This window comes from Cynocephalus volans, chromosome 13, assembly GCF_027409185.1.
Source record: "Cynocephalus volans isolate mCynVol1 chromosome 13, mCynVol1.pri, whole genome shotgun sequence".
In the NCBI taxonomy this organism is placed as follows: domain Eukaryota; kingdom Metazoa; phylum Chordata; class Mammalia; order Dermoptera; family Cynocephalidae; genus Cynocephalus; species Cynocephalus volans.
This window is the reverse complement of record NC_084472.1, coordinates 98,537,342-98,555,089: the sequence shown is the minus strand read 5'-3', so window position 1 is coordinate 98,555,089 and position 17,748 is coordinate 98,537,342. Positions and strand designations below refer to the sequence as shown.

General features: G+C 36.7%; 1 protein-coding gene across 2 annotated transcripts in view; it reads right to left on the bottom strand.

Annotated features, from left to right (window-relative positions):
• SGCZ (sarcoglycan zeta) overlaps positions 1-17,748 on the bottom strand; it is a 477,366-nt gene that overhangs the window by 133,260 nt on the left and 326,358 nt on the right. For both annotated transcript variants that reach the window (XM_063077240.1, XM_063077241.1), the window contains exon 3: positions 11,959-12,046. In XM_063077240.1, coding sequence (XP_062933310.1) covers positions 11,959-12,046 — 88 coding nt within the window. The remainder of the gene's footprint in view (positions 1-11,958; positions 12,047-17,748) is intronic.

The following is a 17,748-nucleotide window of genomic DNA, read 5'->3' as shown; positions in this document are numbered from 1 at the left end:
TACTTTGGCTCCCTCATAAACCCCCCTGGGCAAAGAAGGCAAGCACCTCAGACATCCGAAGTAACCAGAGGCAACTCTGCTGCACAAGCTATCTATCAGTTTTCACTGTGATGTGGTGTTTAATCCTCAAAGTGTGAAATACAGTCAGACTTATTTAAAACAGCCATGACTCTAAGCACTCAAGAATATCAAACATGGTAAATGATTCTGACAAAAACAACTAGCCGTTCCTAGGAGTTAATTCATTCAGAATTCATTCTCCCAAATTTGAACATTGAACAGCAGAATTACAATGAAATATGAGATTCTGTTTGAAGCATAAGATTGTAGTTTTAAGCACACATAAAAAGTAAATTTTCAGAACAATCACATTCCAGTATTTTAATACTCAATTAGCCCTAATGTTTTACTGTGGAAATGATATGAGCGTGCATTGTCAAACTTCTTACTATGTTTACGAAACAGGATCACATAAAGAGCCATTCTGGGTTTCTCAAAAGTCATCATTTGTGACTGAAATTTAAATGAGGGAGGCTATGTAAAAAACAACAACAACAACAACAAAAACGAAACTACCTCTCTCCATTAAGATTATTTGTTGTTTAGCTTCTCAGTTTATCCTCCTTTTATTTTTATCCTCCAGGTATAGATTGATGACAAAAGGCATAGGAAAAGGGGAAAAAATCATATTAGTTTTTAACCATTGCTTTATTGAAAATAAGAGATATAAGAAAGAAACCTATAATTTAATACATTAGCCAAGTTCACTAAGATTTATTAAAAAGCTAATGTTTTGCTAAAATCAACATATATATTTTAAAGCTACTCATAAAAGTAGTTTAAATCTATTCTATTAAAAATATCTTGCATAATTTATATCTTTTACCCACATTATTTGATGGAAAGTAGTGAAAAATATCACCATGCTATCAACACAAAGGCACATAAGCACCTAAAATTACACACTGTTTTTGTCACCTATAAAAAAGGAACGTTCTGCTAACAAACATCTTCATTATAGACTGAATAACAGAAAATTTTGACCTGGAGAATGATTCTGAAACTTGTTTAAGAAAGTTCTTGCTAGAGAGTTCAAGATGGCAGTGGCTGCGGCGGTTGGCACGGAGTAGCTGAGGTGGAAAAGGCGGCCACTGGGCCTCAGGCAGCCGGGAAACTTGTGGACCTTCCTCTCGCCATCTCTTAAGGGAGGACCGCTGCTGCTGGCCGGTCGTGGGGGGTGACCGCCACTTTGCCCCCGGCAGGAGAGGCTGCCTCACTTACAGGCAACAGCTTTGAAGTGTGGAGCAGGAAAAGAACTGTTTCTTAGCTGCAAAAGTGAGTCTCGAAACAGGGAACACGGCGCCAGGGCTGCTGTGGATGCAGCCAGGATCCCGGAGGCCGGGGCCGCACTGAAGGCGGCCAGCTGCCCTATTCAGGATTCGAGGTTTCAGGCCGGCATTAAAGATTCCTGGGAGCGCCCGAGCGGCGCCGCGACTGAACAGCCCGAGGCGGCAGCACCGAGAACACGGAAGGCAACAAACCAGAGACAGAGCGAGCGCCCGACCTGGCACAGCACTGTGAGTGATCACTGGCACAGCTCTGTTCGGGGGGGTGGATGCCCACGCAGCTCCCGCCTGCACCACCAGGCCACTCACTGCCCCGGTGCTGCCTCCATTTTCCCAGGTGCGGGCAGCTCCGCCCTGCTCAGCCATCACTGAGCCCATTTGCTTGGCCTGGCGCGGGGCTTTCCGGACCCTGCGGGCTGGCCTCCTCTCCCACTCCCTCCGCGGTTCTCTGGCGGGGCTGGGGGTGTGGGGCGTCCCGACCAGTGTTGAGAGGGCTAGGAAGTACGGGCGGGCCGACTGTCACTCCACCACACCCTGGACTCCGGCCCCGGTAAACTTCCTGTTACTGGGAGGTAGATACCATCTCTGCGGCCAACAGTTTGGAAAAAAGCCTAACCAATTTCTGGTTGGGATTAGTGTGGTAGGAGAGTTCCCAGGTCTGCTTGAACCTGCCGGAGAGCAGGCTGCAGGCGGGCGCTAGACTCGGTTTATACCGGGGGGATACAAAGGTGAACAAGACCCGAGAAAGATCTACATAGTGCTACAAAGGCACCCAGAGAGACCAGTCGTCCGTGCCTACCAGAAACCTGGTAGACTTCCTGAGCGAGGTGGTGCCGAGCAGGGTCTTGAAGGCCCAGCTGATAGACGAGGGGTGCAGAAGACACGCCCCAGCCCAGCACAGTGCACACAGAGTGGGGAGACTTGCGGCCAGGGAGGCGGAGACTCGACAGAAACCACACACCCGGTGGGGTCGCCACTGCACGATCTAACACCCTGGGCAAGAGCACACGGAACGGGGAGAAGTCCTGCACAGGAAGTGAAAGCTCAACAGAGATCACACACCCTGTGGTACATGATCCACCAGCCCAGCAGAGTCCAAGCTGACCAGAAAGGTGGCTCCCCAGAGAAGCCCAAGACCCGAGGCAACCACACACACAAGGCACTAGAGGCTAACTGAGCAGTCACGGAGGGAGCCATACGAAATTGGCAACCACAGCAACATCCTAGTTAGTCATTAGTCTCAAACCGGTGGTCTGTGCAACCCCCGGCCACAATGAATAAACACCAAAAAAAAGATACCAGAAATACAAAAAATCAAGAAAGTACACCACCAAAAGTTAATAAATCCCAAACTCTAGATCCTATAGAACAAGAAGCCCTTGAAATGACTGACAAGGAATTTCGAGTGATAATTCTAAGGAAACTGAATGAGATACAAGAAAACTCAGCTAGACATCATGATGAAATGAGGAAAAGTATACAGGATCTGAAAGAGGAAATGTACAAGGAAATCAATGTCCTGAAAAAAAATGTAGCAGAACTTGCTGAACTGAAGAAGTTATTCAGCGAAATAAGAAACACAACGGAGAGTTTAATCAGCAGGCTTGTCGAAGTTGAAGAGAGAACCTCTGAACTTGAAGATGGGCTGTTTGAAATAACACAAGCAGACAAAAAGAAAGAAAAAAGAATCAAGGACATGGAAGAAAATTTGAGAGAGATATCAGACAACCTTAAGCGCTCAAATATCCAAGTCATGGGTATTCCAGAAGCGGAGGAAAATGGAGATTCCATTGAAAACATATTCAACAAAATAGTGGCAGAAAACTTCCCAGGTATAGGAAAAATCACAGATCTTCAGATCCAGGAAGCTCAACGATCTCCAAATGTATTCAACCCAAAAAGACCTTCTCCAAGACATGTCATAGTCAAATTGGCAAAACTCAGAGACAAAGAGAGAATCTTAAAAGCTGCAAGAGAGAAGCGTCAAATCACCTATAAGGGAGCCCCAATCAGGTTAACATCAGACTTCTCATCACAAACCCTAAAAGCTAGAAAGGAATGGGATGATATTTTCAAAATACTAAAAGACAAAGATTGCCAGCCAAGAATACTCTACCCTGCAAGGCTATCCTTCCGAAATGAGGGGCAAATAGTATATTTCTCAGACAAACAAAAACTGCGGGAGTTCACTACCACACGACCACCCTTACAAGAAATCCTCAAGGGAGTACTGGGTTTGGTTCCTGAAAAATAACTACCACTGCCATAAAAACCCAAGAAAAATCTAAACCCGTTAGTATAATAAAAATGGCAGTCATGAAGAGAAAACAAGCTAACAAAAACACTATCTACAACCTAAGGAACCAACAAACACAGAAACCAAACAGTAAATCAGAAAGCAAGGAACAAAAGACACCTAAGACAACCAAACAACCAATAAAATGCTAGGAATAAATCAACACCTTTCAATAACAACTCTTAATGTAAAAGGCTTAAATTCCCTAATTAAAAGACACAGACTGGCTGACTGGATCAAAAAGCAGGACCCAACTATATGCTGCCTACAAGAGACCCACCTCACCCATAAAGATTCACACAGACTAAGAGTGAAAGGATGGAAAAAGATTTACCATGCAAACAGAAAAGAAAAACGAGCTGGAGTAGCTATTCTTATATCTGACAAAATAGACTTTAAACTAAAAACCATAAAAAGAGACAATGAGGGACACTACTTAATGATAAAAGGACTGATCCATCAAGAAGACATAACAATCATAAATATGTATGCATCCAATGTTGGAGCAGCCAGATTTATAAAACAAACTCTATTAGACCTAAAGAAGGAAATAGACACTAATACCATAATAGCAGGGGACCTGAACACCCCACTGTCAATATTAGACAGATCATCAAGGCAAAGAATCAGTAGAGAAACACAAGATCTAAACAAGACTCTAGACCAATTGGAATTGGCAGATATCTACAGAACATTCCACCCAACAAACTCAGAATATTCATTCTTCTCATCAGCACAAGGATCATTCTCCAGGATAGATCACATATTAGGTCACAAATCAAGTCTCAATAAATTCAAAAAAATTGGAATTATCCCATGTATTTTCTCAGACCACAATGGATTAAAACTAGATATTAATAACAAATGAAACTCTGGAAACTATACAAACACATGGAAATTAAACAGCATTCTACTTAATGACATATGGGTCCAAGAAGAAATCAAGCAGGAAATCAAAAAATTTATTGAAACTAATGAAAATAATGATACATCATACCAAAACCTATGGGATACTGCAAAAGCAGTATTGAGGGGGAAATTTATTGCATTAAATGCTCACTTCAAAAGAATGGAAAGATGGCAAGTGAACAACCTAACACTTCACCTTAAAGAACTAGAAAAACAAGAACAATCCAAACCTAAAGTTAGCAGACGGAAAGAAATCATTAAGATCAGAGCAGAACTGAATGAAATTGAAAACCAAAAAACAATTCAAAAGATCAATGAATCAAAAAGTTGGTTTTTCGAAAAGATAAATAAAATTGACAAACCATTAGCATGGCTAACAAAAAAAGAAGAGAGAAGACTCAAATAACAAAAATTAGAAATGAAAAAGGCGATATTACAACTGATTCATCTGAAATACAAGGAATCATTCGAGACTACTATAAACAACTATACGCCAACAAATTTGAAAATCTGGAGGAAATGGATAAATTTCTGGACACACACAAGCTCCCAAAACTGAACCGTGAAGACGTAGAAAATTTGAACAGACCAATAACAATAAAGGAGATTGAAGCTGTTATCAGAAGGCTCCCAACAAAGAAAAGCCCAGGACCAGATGGATTCACAGCAGAATTTTACCAAACTTTCAAAGAGGAATTGACACCGATTCTTTACAAACTATTCCAAAAGATTGAAACGGACGCAAATCTCCCAAACTCATTCTATGAAGCAAACATCATCCTGATACCAAAACCAGGTAAAGATATAACCAAAAAAGAAAACTACAGGCCGATATCCATGATGAATATAGATGCAAAAATCCTCACTAAACTACTAGCAAACAGAATACAGCAACACATATGTAAAATTATTCACCATGATCAAGTGGGATTCATCCCAGGGATGCAAGGTTGGTTCAACATACGCAAATCAATAAATGTGATACACCATATTAATAAAGTCAAACACAAGGACCATATGATCATCTCTATAGATGCTAAAAAAGCATTTGATAAAGTTCAGCACTCATTCATGACAAAGACCCTCTATAAGTTAGGTATAGAGGGAAAGTATCTCAACATAATTAAAGCCATATATGCCAAACCCACTGCCAATATCATCCTGAATGGGGAAAAGCTGAAAGCTTTTCCTTTAAGAACAGGAACTAGACAAGGATGCCCACTCTCACCACTCCTATTCAACATAGTGTTGGAAGTACTAGCTAGAGCAATCAGAGAAGAGAAGGAAATAAAGGGCATCCAGATTGGAAAAGATGAAGTCAAAGTGTCCCTATTTGCAGATGACATGATCCTATATATTGAACAGCCTAAAACCTCTATAAAATGTTGGAATTGATAAATGATTTCAGCACAGTAGCAGGATACAAAATCAACACACAAAAATCAGTAGCATTTCTTTTCTCCAATAGTGAACATGCAGAAAGAGAATTCAAGAAAGCCTGCCCATTTACAATAGCCACCAAAAAAATAAAATACTTAGGAATTGAGTTAACCAAGGAGGTGAAAAATCTCTATAATGAGAACTACAAACCACTGCTGAGAGAAATTAGAGAGGATACGAGAAGAAGGAAAGATATCCCATGCTCTTGGATTGGAAGAATCAACATAGTGAAAATGTCCATACTACCCAAAGTGATATACAAATTCAATGCAATCCCCATCAAAATTCCAAAGACATTTTTCTCAGAAATGGAAAAAACTATTCAGACATTTATATGGAACAATAAAGGACCACGCATAGCCAAAGCAATGCTGAGCAAAAAAAATAAAGCTGGAGGCAAAACACTACCTGACTTTAAGCTATACTACAAAGCTATAATAACCAAAACAGTATGGTACTGGCATAAAAACAGACACACTGACCAATGGAATAGAATAGAGAATCCAGAAATTAACCCACACACTTACTGCCATCTGATCTTTGAGAAAGGCACCAAGCCTATTCACTGGGGAAGGGACTGCCTCTTCAGCAAATGGTGCTGGGATAACTGGATATCCATGTGCAGGAGAATGAAACTAGATCCATACCTCTCACCGTATACTAAAATCAACTCAAAATGGATTAAGGATTTAAATATACACCCTGAAACAATAAAACTTCTTAAAGAAAACATAGGAGAAACACTTCAGGAAATAGGACTGGGTACAGACTTCATGAATACGACTCCAAAAGCGCGGGCAACCAAAGGAAAAATAAACAAATGGGATTATATCAAACTAAAAAGCTTCTGCACAGCAAAAGAAACAATTAAAAGAGTTAAAAGACAACCAACAGAGTGGGAGAAAATATTTGCAAAATATACATCTGACAAAGGATTAATATCCAGAATATATAAGGAACTCAAACAACTTTACAAGAAGAAAACAAGCAACCCAATTAAAAAATGGGCAAAAGAGCTAAGTAGGTATTTCTCTAAGGAAGATATACAAATGGCCAACAGACATATGAAAAAATGCTCAACATCACTCAGCATCCGGGAAATGCAAATCAAAACCACATTGAGATACCATCTAACCCCAGTTAGGATGGCTAAAATCCAAAAGACTATGAACGATAAATGCTGGCGAGGTTGCGGAGAAAAAGGAACTCTCATACATTGTTGGTGGGACTGCAAAATGGTGCAGCCTCTATGGAAAATGGTATGGAGGTTCCTCAAACAATTGCAGATAGATCTACCATACGACCCAGCTATCCCACTGTTGGGAATATACCCAGAGGAATGGAAATCATCGAGTCGAAGGTATACCTGTTCCCCAGTGTTCATCGCAGCACTCTTTACAATAGCCAAGAGTTGGAACCAGCCCAAATGCCCATCATCAGATGAGTGGATACGGAAAATGTGGTACATCTACACAATGGAATACTACTCAGCTATAAAAACGAATGAAATACTGCCATTTGCAACAACATGGATGGACCTTGAGAGAATTATATCAAGTGAAACAAGTCAGGCACAGAAAGAGAAATACCACATGTTCTCACTTATTGGTGGGAGCTAAAAATTAATATATAAATTCACACACACACACACACACACAAAAAAAAAAAAAAAACGGGGGGGAAGAAGATATAACAACCACAATTATTTGAAGTTCATACGACAAGCAAACAGAAAGGACATTGTTGGGGGGGAGGGGGGGAGGGAGAAGGGAGGGAGGTTTTGGTGATGGGGAGCAATAATCAGCTACAATGTATATCGACAAAATAAAAAAATAAATAAATATTTTTTTAAAAAACAAAAAGGAAAGTTCTTGCTTTGGGCCGAGCCAGTGGCGCACTCGGGAGAGTGCAGTGCTGGGAGCGCAGTGACGCTCCCACCCCGGGTTCGGATCATATATAGAAATGGCCGGTGCACTCACTGGCTGAGTACCGGTCACGAAAAAGACAAAAAAAAAAAAAAAGTTCTTGCTTTTTCTTCAAGGAGTCTGACCTCTTGGGTTGTTGTACTTTCTTTAATCACTTCTCAACACAATCTCATTTCTCTCTTTCAGCTTTATTCTAAGAGAAATTCGCAGGAAGAAGTTTTGAGTTCATTAATCTCTTCCAGCATTACAAAGGTCATGAAAAATTAGAATCATAGATTTAGGGAGAAATTCTGATTGTATCTGGTTGAATTTAACATAAAGTCTGAAACTTCATAAATTCAGATGTTGGATTGATTTTTTTTTAATGAAAGCCCAAAAATGTTTTGACTTAGTTTTGATTATGCTTGAATTAGTATATGTGTTAATTTGGTTTTTTGCATTTATTGGATTAGAAATAATTTGGTTTCATATTCCAAGAGTGAGCCCGGATTACAATGAGCAAACTGAGTCTGCCTAGTTCCTGGATTATACACATCCCTTTGAAACAAATTAGTAAGAAGGTAGACTTGTAAAGGAAGGGAAAGGCAGGATCCAGTAGGAATGGGTATTTGCTTTGCTGCAACATCTGACATAAAATTTTTGGGGAAAAAATGTTACAAGTGCCTACTGATAAGGCAGATTTTCTTTTCCCAAATGTAATAGGAATAAAAACTGGAAAAAAATATTAAAGTTTGTTATATTGCTGGAATTAAGTATACTGTCCTAACAGTAGTTAATATGTTGATAGGCATTAGCGTTGTTTTATTTGAAAATGGAGATTAAATGAAATTACTTTTCATAGTTATTAAAGTCCATTTTGGTAGTAATTTTTTTAATTTGGCAAAATTGCATCATGCCTATACTATAATCAAGGCCATACTCCTGAATAAAAACTGAAAGAAAACAAACAAACAAACAAACAAAAACAAAAAACAGGAAAAGAGTTAAAACAGTTGCTTTATGCTAATACAATTAAAATTAATCCTTATAAATGAAGGATGTTTGTCTACATTGCTTGAATTAATTCAATCATGTTTTTAAATTCTACGTTAAGGTAAATTTATCCTTATATGATTCAAAAGTTTCTGCACATCAGATGCACTTTCTGTGATGTGTTTTGTAACATATCTCTGCCACAGTATTGTAATCCAATATGTACACATTAACCATTCCCACTAAGATATATTGAATAGAAAATCATCATGAGATTTCTCATATAACAGCAATGTATATTTCATGTAAGTGATACCTATAATTACAATTACCATCATCAAAATAACAGCAGATTCAATATCCAATTGCCTACCATTTGCAGACAGGGAAATCACCCCAATTTTTACAACAGCATTCAAAATAAGTGTCATTACCCCTACTTTAGAGATGAAAAAACTGAGGTAAATTATTTTGTTGAAGCTCATCCAACAAAATAATTTAACTAGCCCCATGTGTTTTGACTTCAAATGTGAATACATTATCTCCCCACCCTCAGGCCTAGTCTACTGCTTCTTTTGTTCTATGTTCACTGAAAAATGCAAAGCAGTGAAAATATGTAAGTCACCAACAGTACACCTAGAGGACCAGGATATTAAACAATTTTAGTTCAAAACTCACTGGAATAAATGTATTTCTATCTGCAGAAATAAGCTGCTACATCATTAACTTTGCTGCATTTAAAACTAAGCATATCTTTTCTCTCCCTTTCCGTCTCTCCTTCCCTCTTCTCCCTCTTTTATCCCATCTGGCAAATATTAATACTACACTAAAATAAGTTTGAAGGGGTGACTAAAATACAGGTGCAATATATTCTTTATATAAGAAAGTATTTAAATAAGAAAACATGCAGCAAAATGCAAACAGTGTTTGATTACACTCCATGCAATCAAACTGCTTTGCTGTAGTCTACAGGCAGGAATTTTGTAGCTATCGTGTTTGACAGTGGACATTGGTATATAGTCTTTGTGTGCTTAATTTACATTTTGACATTTCCACTCAGGACTTCTTTTTATGATAAAAACTGAATGCTAAAGAAAGATCTATCTAGATAAAAGAACTCTCAACTGTTGCAAGTTAACATGACTGACTCCATCTTTATCCCAGTTGTAAAAACAGCGAAATGCATTTCTACACTCTATAGCTCCATGGTCACAAGTCTGTTCCTGTGTTAGCAAGAAAGCCACAGACTACCAGCTCTTTCCTGTGTAGATGAGAGACACAGTTGCTCTCTAAAGCAGACCCCTCCTCAAGTAACCGAATTTCCTGCCCTTGCACCCAGGTGTGATAGACCCTTACCCAAAAAGCCTTTTTACCTAGTTTTAACTCACAACCACAGTCACCTAGTTAACCATCTATTAGAAGACCCCTAATTTAGGAAACTCTGCCCAGAGATCAGTGGAGGAGCCAATAAAAAGGGCTTAAACTGCTTATTCTGGCTTCTATAAACCAGCTTGCTTGCTCCTGCAGAACATCTTGTATGCCAAACAGGATGCGGTTTATGCCTATAAGAACCATTCCCTAATGAGGCTGGGGGCTGCACTCAATCCAGACTGCCTGGGGAGACAGCCGCCGGCCGGCAGGAGAAATAAACCTTCCACAACCCACAGGTATTTTTGTGTGGTGTCCGCCTTACTGGGAACTATGCCTCACAACAAACTTCAAGAAAATGATATGAAAAATCTGCTGTTTAGGCCTATTTCTGTACACTTGTTTCTGCAGTTCTAATATACAGTGGTGAATTGGCATGAACATTTAAGTTGAAGACCATAGACATATTTCTTTTATTGAGTTTTTAATCCATTTCCTCATAGGTCTCCTTCATAACTGATATGTTTCTACTTATCCCAAAATACTATCCAGTAATAGCAATTAATAGATCTCTAATAAACTTTTATGATGTAAAGAATATGTAAAATAAAATCTAGTTTTATACACGAAAGGCAATTATATTTTTAAAAAATACATATATAGTAAAATGTGGTTTTGGCTTCATTATAGCAAATAACATATCAAAATTGTTTTATATACCCACAAAGGAAGTGCATAGAATCAAAACTGATGTATAGAAATCTCACATTTTAAATGTCACATTTTTGTATAATTTAATTAGAAATACTAGAAACACACGTTTGTACTTAAATGATTAGTTTCTCATTAAAATAAAGATAATTCAGTTCTCAAAATAGTAATTTACTTCTCTAGATAGACAGATGGATGAATAGAGAAATAGATATAGATGCATAGATATAGACATGTAGGTACAGAATGTCAGTGTCAGGTAATCTCCCCACAGAATCAACACAGCATTCTAAAACTATTTCAGCATCTACATGCATGTCAAATATTTTAATTTTACATAGTTAAAGCTGACTTTTTATTTGCCACCTTCTTATAAAAATTGAGTCAAATAACAGCACCTTGTATTCTGACATAATATAAATCTCTAAATTAAGATTTATTTGATATGAGAAAAAATAATACTTTACTATTACTTATATTTATAACTTCTAAAGGCTATAAGCTTTAAAATGTAATTTTAACATCAAACTTATTGATAAATGTTCAGATTTTTTTATACTCAACTATTGTATAATTTCTAATTTATATAAGCACAGAATACTTACTAGTAAATTATTTTCCTAGAGTAAAGGATACATGAACCTCATGATTTTATATCATCTTGCAAGTTAAAGTCTGTTTACTATACTGTAACATATGCTATGGAAATATTTGTTAAGAAAATGGCGCATTTCATAATTTAAGGATAATGACCAGCAACATAAGTGTAATTCAGTCTCATCATAACACATTGACAAGAGTAATAACTATTAAATAGAGGAAACCGTAACTAGCCTTATAATATATCAAATCTTATGTGCAAGATTTTGGGCCTGTAATGGGATGTCCTGTCAAGTATTAGAGAAATAATATACTTTCACTTTTCCCAATTTAAACCACAGTTTTAAATGGAGTAAGATGGTACGAGCAATCTTTACCCCAAAACACTCACCTACTGTCAGCTGTCCAGTTAACTGCCCCATGTGATTTCTTGCATTCACCGTTACATTCCTGTCAGACTGTAAGACCAGTGGACTATCCTGGGAAACATGTATAAAATAAATAAATCAAATAGAAAATAGAAATATAGTCAAATCTTATATAAAATTACACTTCATTTATTTGGGCATTATCAAAATTCTATTCCTTTTTATTTTTTTTAATTAGGCAATTATTTTAACATCCCAAACACTGGTTGTACAACATAAAAAATAATGGTGCCTGATATTACTTGACCGAATGGAAGTATGTTCATTTTGATAAGTGGGCGTAAACTATCAGATGCAAACATTTCCAACTCTATTGATGGTTGCACATCAAGGGTGAAATGACCCCTCTTCTTCCCCTTTCCCAGTGACATGTGTGCCTGCCTGTGCAGGTGTCCAAGACCCTATCCCAATGAGGAAGCCCCTTTTCATGTTTAACTTTTAACTTTCAGATCTCAGCTTAAACATCACCTCCTCAAAATTGCCTCCTCTGATTACTGTAACTACAGATTTATTCAGTCCCCAAACTCCCAATCTTCATTTATTTTGTTTAAAGCACATATCACAAGGCAAATGTGTTTTGCTTGTGTATGTGTTTACTGGCATGTTTTTTTGTTAGCTTGTTTTTTTTTTTTTTTTACTTGATTCTGTCAGAAGAGAAAATATCCAGGGACAGAGACCATGACTGTCATGTGCAAACAGTTACACCTCCACTATTTAGCATATAGCTGAAGGAAAGCGTTTATTAAGTGCTTATTGAGTGTATAAAAAATCTGGATAATAAAATCGATATTACCTTGTTTAGCTACCTCATGCGGAAATGTTCTGTAAATCATAGAGCAGTTTACGTAAGGATGTATATAGAATATAAGATGTTTGTTTGGAAATTATCTTTTATGATATATAACTCTGTTTACACATTAACTTTTATCACTAATTTAGCACTTAAGAGTAAAATAGTTTATTGAAGGACAATACAACTGCCTTAAGAACCCACGTATTAGGCTTTAGCCACCACCTGCCTTGGACAAGTAACTGACAACTGCCTGTATTCTCATTATTATGATCTAAGACATAAGTAGGGTGATCATTTACTAATTGTTCATTTATTCACTCAACAGATATTCATTGAGTGCTCACTATGCAATGTACAAGATTATTCTAGAGTTTAGGATATTTCTGTGATCAAAACACAGAAAAATAACTGCCTTCATGAAGCTTGTGTTCTGGATATTGAAATTCTGCAACAATATCTCTCAATACTATCCTTACCAGCTAGGTAGTCAGTATCAATATACAAGTGCTTTCATATATAAGCCATATAAAAACTCCTTCAAGATTAGGATTTGGAATTTGCAATTTGGATATACATAAAAGACCTTATTGGCTTTTTTCCTAAAGCTGTTTCAGGCCTCTTCTGACTACATCCAAAACACTGAGCAAATACACACACACATAAAGGGTTTTCCTTTAAAAGTGTGTTCTACTAGTGAGATTGGAGGTGTTCAATTTTCCTGGGTTCAGGTTTCAGACATGCCTCTGGGTTTCAAGCCACTCCGTGAGATCTCAGGCCCCTCCTCTCAGCCCTCCCCTAGAGGAGAATTACTGTTGCTAGTTAGACATTTTTCAGCACCAACATGGGAAATTGAGACCACAAGGGCTGGCTTATGCAAATCCAGTAGCTGGGCATGCTCAATAAAGAAGGGTTACAAAACCCTGGTAGCTGAATGACCTTCCACTAGGGGTGCTAATGAGTACAGAGTATTCTTAAAACTGTTCAGCACATGTGATAGAATTTGACCAATGAACATGCCCTGAAAACAGAACAACTGAGCATGTGCAAGAGTATGTTACATAACATGGAACCAACCCCTTAATTGAATATTCACTAGATATCATGAATGTGTATTAGACAGTGGAGCTATAAAAGATGAATCATGGCAGAATGTGGGATGGTTGCTCACTTTCCTGGGACCAGCCCATACTTCGCTGGCTGAGGTGTGTGTGCTTTCTTTTGTATCAAACTTACTTTCTGCAAGTGGCTGCTCACTCTCTTCAGCCAGCCTGCACTTTGTACTGAATTTTAAGTATGTATTTCTTACTTTTATATTAAACTTGGTGTGGGCCCTGCTCAGTCTCTGGAGCTAGGATGCACTATCTCTGTGAAGTCTACATCTCTTATTCATTATATTAAACCTGTTTTCACTTTCTACTGTGATTCTGCTCTTGAATTTTTTCCTGTGGTTGAGTCAAGAAACTGGTAAAAGGATGGGGTGGGTTGAGGTCTACCGTCAGGCCTACCAGACCCTTCCTCTGGCATCACTACCATGTCTAAACTAAGACTTGATTTTTAAAAGTAATTTTCCACATTTTGAAGAACACGTTTTTTCTATGAAAGGAGATATAGTTGTACAAAAACTACAGTAGTTAATTTCATTCTCTGCCTGTCTTTTATCATAACTCAGTTCTTTCTGATATAAATCAAAAGTTTTATTTCTGTTTTATAGAAAAAGCAAATATAGTCCTTTTTCTATGGTATAGCTGCAGACATTCATCTTTAAAAAATATTTTAAGTATTTAAAATTAATTCTATCTTTCCTTTCAATTTATATATCCAAATCCTGTTTACACTATAGTTTGTAGAGTAAGGACTGTTTGTAAACAATTATCTTATACCCAGTAAGAATACTGCTGTCTCCTTTAATGACATAAAAAGGATTATTCATGGAAGAACACACACACACACACATACATGATTGTAGTTAATGTTGGCAAAATTGAACTTAAGTATTTAAAAAAGAAACTTTGAATAAAATAAAGTAAATTTGAATGTAAGAAAGTAAAAGTCTATAAAGCACCTTGCATTTAAAAAATTGTGAAAAAAAAATCAGTTGAAATTATAGTCACATTCTTTTGATATTTTTATAATGCAACATATTCGATTTTTGCTTAGATTTTTACAAACTTATAAGACTATATGTTTTTATTAATTACTAGATATATTAAACATAAATTTCTGTGAACTTTAGCATAATAAAACAGCATAACCATTAGTATATATAATTTATGACTGTGTAAGTATGTTATAAGAATTATCACTTTATTAAGTATGTTAAGATGAAAAAAAAGTAGATTTTAAAAGGCAGCGTATTTCATCTGATTTAATAGAGAAATGTACTTGGTAGAATTGGAAGTTTAATCATTATGTGTCTTTATTTACAGCATAGCAATCCACTTTCACTCTAACGATAGGGATCCTGTTGAAGTTCTATTCCTGACACACTTTCCTTCTCTTTACATTATTCCACTAACCTTCCTCTTGGAATTAATTTTTTATATCAGGATTAAAATTTTACTGTGATAGAAACAGCAATCTTTTTACTTACTAAAGCCACAAACACAGAGCCATCAGAGTAATGAGCAATCCTCTACACTGTGTTCTTGTGGACATCAACATATTATTATGCTATAATAATTTGTTAAAATGTGATCAGATGAAGTGAACCAAAACCAAGTACCTATTTTTGATTAAAAAAATGCAATGCATGTAAAAGCATCATTTTCATAGACAAATCACATAGTTATGTTTGCATTATATATCAGCACAGTAATAATATCTTTGGGAATTAGAACTATTTCTGATGCATCTTACGTGTAACATATGACCTTTTACACAATATCCACTCATACTAATTAAAATATACATATGTGATAAAAATATGTATAATGAAAAATGATAGCAACCTTTTCATCATCTAACAAGATACAATCTTAGGAAATTTTTAAGTTATCTTATACCAAACATATTTTTAAGTGAGAATCAGTACCAAGAAACTACCTCTTAGCAAAAAAAGATTGACATTTAAGAAACGTTTTTCCTAAACAAAGAATTGAATACTCATTAGGTTTTATGTTTCCTTTCATGTGTTTATTTCTCTAAAGGTCTTTATATGAGGAAATAGCTACCAATAATATTTTACTGCTTTCTAATCTCATCTTTATGTTTCTCCTTATATTCTTTTACATTATAGTCTTGTGTTTCAAAACTTTGAAAGCTGGTATTTAGTTTTGGATATTAAAATAGACTTAATACTACTCTCTTATAGTTTCTTCTTGCCAAGAACATAAATGGAAAAAAAGTTGGTTGGGGGTGTTACCTCATGGAGTAGGAATAACGCATGTAAGTTCTGTAAAGGTAAGTAGGTGTCATATTTTTCTGCAGAATATCCTTGTATAAATATCTAAAATCCTTGTACAAAATATCTAAAATATATAAATATCAGAAAATCCCCATGACAGAAGTAAGGTATTCTACACTTTTCTGGAGGTGACCAGCATCTTACTTCTAGATCTAGAAGACAAATCTGTAATTTTATGCTACTCTTGAAACAAAGCAGGCAAAAAACCCACTGGAAAAGTAATGGTACTGTTCATTGGGCCTGAGAGGCCCTGTTTACAATTCTTTTATGCACACATTCTTCATGTCAATGGCCTGGCTGTACCCGTGCTAATGGTTAGAGAAAATTAATAAAATGTGCTCTCATTTCAATATTTTTGTAATAAGCTCTGCAAGTGACTAAGGGAAAAATGATTCTTTGCTGTGAGCCGTTCTGCTATAGAGAACGGCATGGGAGCCTGAGTGCTACCCCTTGTTCTGCAGGCTACAAGGGGGTCCCGTGTGTGTGGCACAGCTCCGTGGAATTTCTTGTTTGTTCACCTTTGGTTGCTTGACAAGGCTTCCCAGAATTAAACAGCCTAAACGTTTGGCTTGGTATGGCTTTGGGAAAGTCCCTGGAGTTTCTCAAAGGACATGTTAAAATACATCAGAATTAACTGGTTTATTTAAAGGGCATTGTCGGTACTAAAGGTGTTTTTGATGCATGTTCCTGGTATGGGTTGGCTCAATTTAATTTTGTTATTAATCTTTTTTGTTAGTGATGTGTGCATGGACCCATTGTGGCTGTGGTCATGCTTTTGTACATGTGGAATGAAGTTATTATGTTGGATTTCTAGCCACATCCCCCAGGGAGGTGGGGGGTCCAAGTGCTGTGGGGTTTACAATTACTTGATCATTAACCAGTTACAGATTTCCTTGTTTTCCCCATTCCCACAGTTTCACTTGACTTACCAAGAACATGTTGTTTCCCTAGTAATAATAAGAATGATATAGTGTGTTTTTGTTAGTTTGAGTAGGATCATTTAACTTTTCACTTTGTCCCCTGTGCTGTTCCCAGAGTCTATTGGCAGCGAAATAAAAGGTATAAACATTGTGATTTTGATTATAAATTAAAATGATCAATATAGGGTATAAGTAATATTAAATTGTTAACCATAATTAATCAATGTTATTAAAACTAAGAGTAGTAAGTATAAGTAAGATTTAAAAAAGGGTTAAATTGTAAGCTAAGAAGGTTAAGAATTATAGTTTTAAACTAAAAGTCTGATGCTCTTTAAAGCCAAGCATGCTGCTATTGTATAGTTTCCTGGCCACGAGCCACAGGCTTTGGGGTGAACTATTGATGCATGATTAGATGTTTTTGTCACATTATGAGTGCCTTGGAATGTTTTGACTTTTCCTTTTCAATAGAAACAAAATAAAAAATGTTTTAATTAAAAGATAAATCAATGTGTAAAAGATTAGGTAAAAACATATAAATAAAGCAAGATTTTTGTGGTCATTGTCCACTGATGCACTAGAAATCGTGGTCTGTGTCTTTTCTTTCCTCGCTGGAGCCACACCACCTATTCAGGTCCAA